Source organism: Pteropus vampyrus, unplaced genomic scaffold (genome assembly GCF_000151845.1).
Source record: "Pteropus vampyrus isolate Shadow unplaced genomic scaffold, Pvam_2.0 Scaffold23, whole genome shotgun sequence".
Taxonomy (NCBI): Eukaryota; Metazoa; Chordata; class Mammalia; order Chiroptera; family Pteropodidae; genus Pteropus; species Pteropus vampyrus.
The window spans coordinates 3,683,707-3,686,766 of NW_011888804.1; the positions used below are offsets into that span (position 1 = coordinate 3,683,707).

General features: G+C 53.2%; 1 protein-coding gene across 1 annotated transcript in view; it reads left to right on the plus strand.

Annotated features, from left to right (window-relative positions):
• RPH3A (rabphilin 3A) overlaps positions 1 to 2,036 on the plus strand; it is a 70,304-nt gene extending 68,268 nt beyond the window's left edge. Inside the window, exon 17 of the mRNA XM_011356055.2 lies at positions 1,906 to 2,036. Within this exon, the coding sequence (XP_011354357.1) occupies positions 1,906 to 2,036 (131 nt within the window). The remainder of the gene's footprint in view (positions 1 to 1,905) is intronic.
• The last annotated feature ends 1,024 nt before the right edge of the window (positions 2,037 to 3,060 follow it).

A 3,060-nucleotide genomic window follows, 5' to 3' on the forward strand; every position in this document is an offset into this window, starting at 1 on the left:
CGCTCTATCTTAAAATTTTACAAACTCCGTAAAACAATTCTCAAAACTTATCCTAAATGAATCATCGTGGATGTACACGTGGTTGAGCTGCCAGGTTGCCTGCTAGCATATCATTAATGATCGTGAAAAATTGCAAACAAACTAAATGCTCAGGTGTCAGGCGTTAGGTTATGGTGCAGCCACACAGCCATTAATTGAAGCTGTTGAAATGCCGATGCAGAAAAATATTTGCTGGCATGCTAAAATACTTTTCTACTATGTGCTATAAAACGGAAAAAGAAAGCTACAGTACAGTATATTCACATTATACTGCACATAGTATAATGCTCAAAGATTTCATAAATCCAAATTAATATTCATATTTTTTAAAACATTCATCAGTGTGGTCACGCCTAGAAATGTTGACAGTGGGTATTCTTGGGTAGTTAGATTACAGGTTTGGGGTTTTGTTGTTGTTCGCTTCCTTGGTTAACAATGATCATGGGTGAATTTTATAATTAAGCAGAAAATTTATTTAAAAAATCAGATCGTCTAGAAATGGAAACACCTACCCCTCATGTCGGTACCAGTCTCCTCAACTACCTTTAACCTCTAAATGATGGAGACGGGAAAACCTACTTTAGAAGTTACCAGAATGGAAGGACTGAGTTCATGGCTATCTGCCGTCAAGGAAACTTGACCAGAACCAGCTCTCTTAAAAAACAAACAAACCAAAAACACACCAGTCTTCCCATTTGCAAACAGCAAGTCATTGAAAAGAGAATTATAGGGCTTGCGGGACTTTGTTATACAGAATATTCGTTAAAAGGGAATTGTTGGGCCTGGGGAAGAGGTTGAGAGCAGGAAGGCCCCCTTGCTCCCTGTGCCATTTAAGGGCGTCCCCTTGGCCCGTGAAGCCCTAGGACTTACCCTCTTACTTAGCTCCCAGTGCCAAAGGCTCTGGGGACCCTCTCACTCACAAGTCCTCCTCTCTTGCATCCAGGAGTTCTTCTATGACATCAAACACAGTGACCTGGCGAAGAAGTCACTGGACATCTCAGTCTGGGACTACGACATCGGCAAGTCCAACGATTACATCGGTGAGTGCGCCCCGCTCCCAGAGCAAACGCCCCCGTCCGTCCTCATCTGGGAGGGGAGCCTCACCCAGGGCGGCAGGCTGGGGCAGGGTGGGCGGGCCTCACCCAGGGCGGCAGGCTGAGGGAGGGTGACCCGTCTTCTCCTTTGGCATGACGTCATCCAGACGCAAAGTCAGGACCCACGGTCCTGATTTGGATCCCATTTGGGAATGCCTTTAGGTGACGACAGGGCTTCACAAGTTGGGGAGATTGGGTCATGACCGGTTATTTGCTGAACAAATCGCCTCGAGCAGAAGAGTTAAATCCCAGGAGGGTGGGTCTGTGCAAAGGAAGTCTCCTTAACCTGTTTGCAAGTCAAGGATGAAAGTTCCAGTTTTTCTAGTCCCCCTCCAAATACTGAGGAAGAACAGTGATTAAAGACAGAGCAGGGAGGGAACTCCAGGCCAGGGGCACGGCTGGAGCAAAGGCGTGGGTGGGGACAGGATTGAGCAGGGCGACGAAAGTAACTCTGGAAATAGACGCTGAGTTCCCAAAAGCAGTGGGAGATGAGTTTCCATGGGTGGGTGGGGATTTGGAGGAAGTCATAAAAAACAGACAGTGAGGTTGTGACTTGGTGCTGCAGTAGGATCCGCTGCGGGCTCTTGAGTGGGCAGAGGCCAGTAGTAATAACAACGTGATAACCACCCTCGACAGAGAACGGATCCCAAGGCACGGGAGGGCGTCACTGCTTGGTGGCCGTTTTCCCCCAGCTAGACCTTTGGGCCCAGAATGAGAGCCCCGCACGTCCCTCGGCTCTGACCACCGGTCCCCACCTTCTCTTATCATCCAGGAGGCTGCCAGCTGGGGATCTCGGCCAAAGGAGAGCGCTTAAAACACTGGTACGAGTGTCTGAAAAACAAAGACAAGAAGATCGAGCGCTGGCACCAGCTACAGAACGAGAACCACGTGTCGAGCGATTAGGATGGTGCCCACGTCCCCAGTCCCATGCCCCACTCCCTGCCCGGGCCACCGCCCAGCCTCCCCCAGCCTGCCCAGCAGCTCATTGCACTCTGGTGTCTCCCCTGCACCTCCCTGCCCCATCCCCGGTCCCCGAGCCTGCCCTCGAGGTGCCCCCCTCACCTGGGGCACTGCCACCAAAGACCTTCTCCTGACGCGGGCTCTGAATTCAGCCCTCTCCGGGGCAGTGAGGGTGGGGACGGGGAGCCGTTTACGAGGAGGTTGTCCAGTTAACGACCTTTCAGGGCGGGTAGTTACAAACGTTCTTCGTTCTTCGGAGTTTAGGCCTGCTTTGCGAGCCTCTTGGCCTTGAACAGACGCGCACATTCACAACTCACGTGTCCCCTCAGTCGTCAGCAGGCCCCGGCAGCCTGTGAGGGCCCCGTACCGGGAGCGTCCAGCTCCCACTGCCTCCCCACGGCCACACCCCCATTGCCAGGAGAACAGCCCACCGTGTTCAAACCCCCTGGTGACTAGAAACACACTCTCCCAGCTCCCAAATGCTTCAAGAAACGGACACACGGATGCACAGAGGGACTCGGGAACCCCCTCTTTCAGGATGTCACCTGTTTGCTTCCTAGCAAAAAACAACACCCGTTCTCTACCACGCCCCCCCTCATCCTCCTCCCCTCTCCCTCTCCCTGTCCCTTAGACCACATGAAACTCCCGTTTTCACCCTCTTCTCTACTCCCCTCTCTCTCCCCTTCTCCTCTCTCCCTCTCTACGGTCAAATAGCCAAAGCAAAAAACATCCTGACACAGCCTCCTCCAAACCACCCACTCCTCCCATCGCCAGAGCCAGGGCGCCTCGGGCCGGCTGCCGGCGCTGACCCAAGGCGCATGGCAGCATCCCACAGGCCGCATAGATGCCCCTGGCCTCCCCAAGTGGGCACAGAGCTCTGGGTCTGAGGGGGGCCTTCTCCAAAGCCCCCAGCGTTAGGTCTCTCTTCCTCTGCTGAACCTTCGACCCCCGGCCCCTCACTGATCTT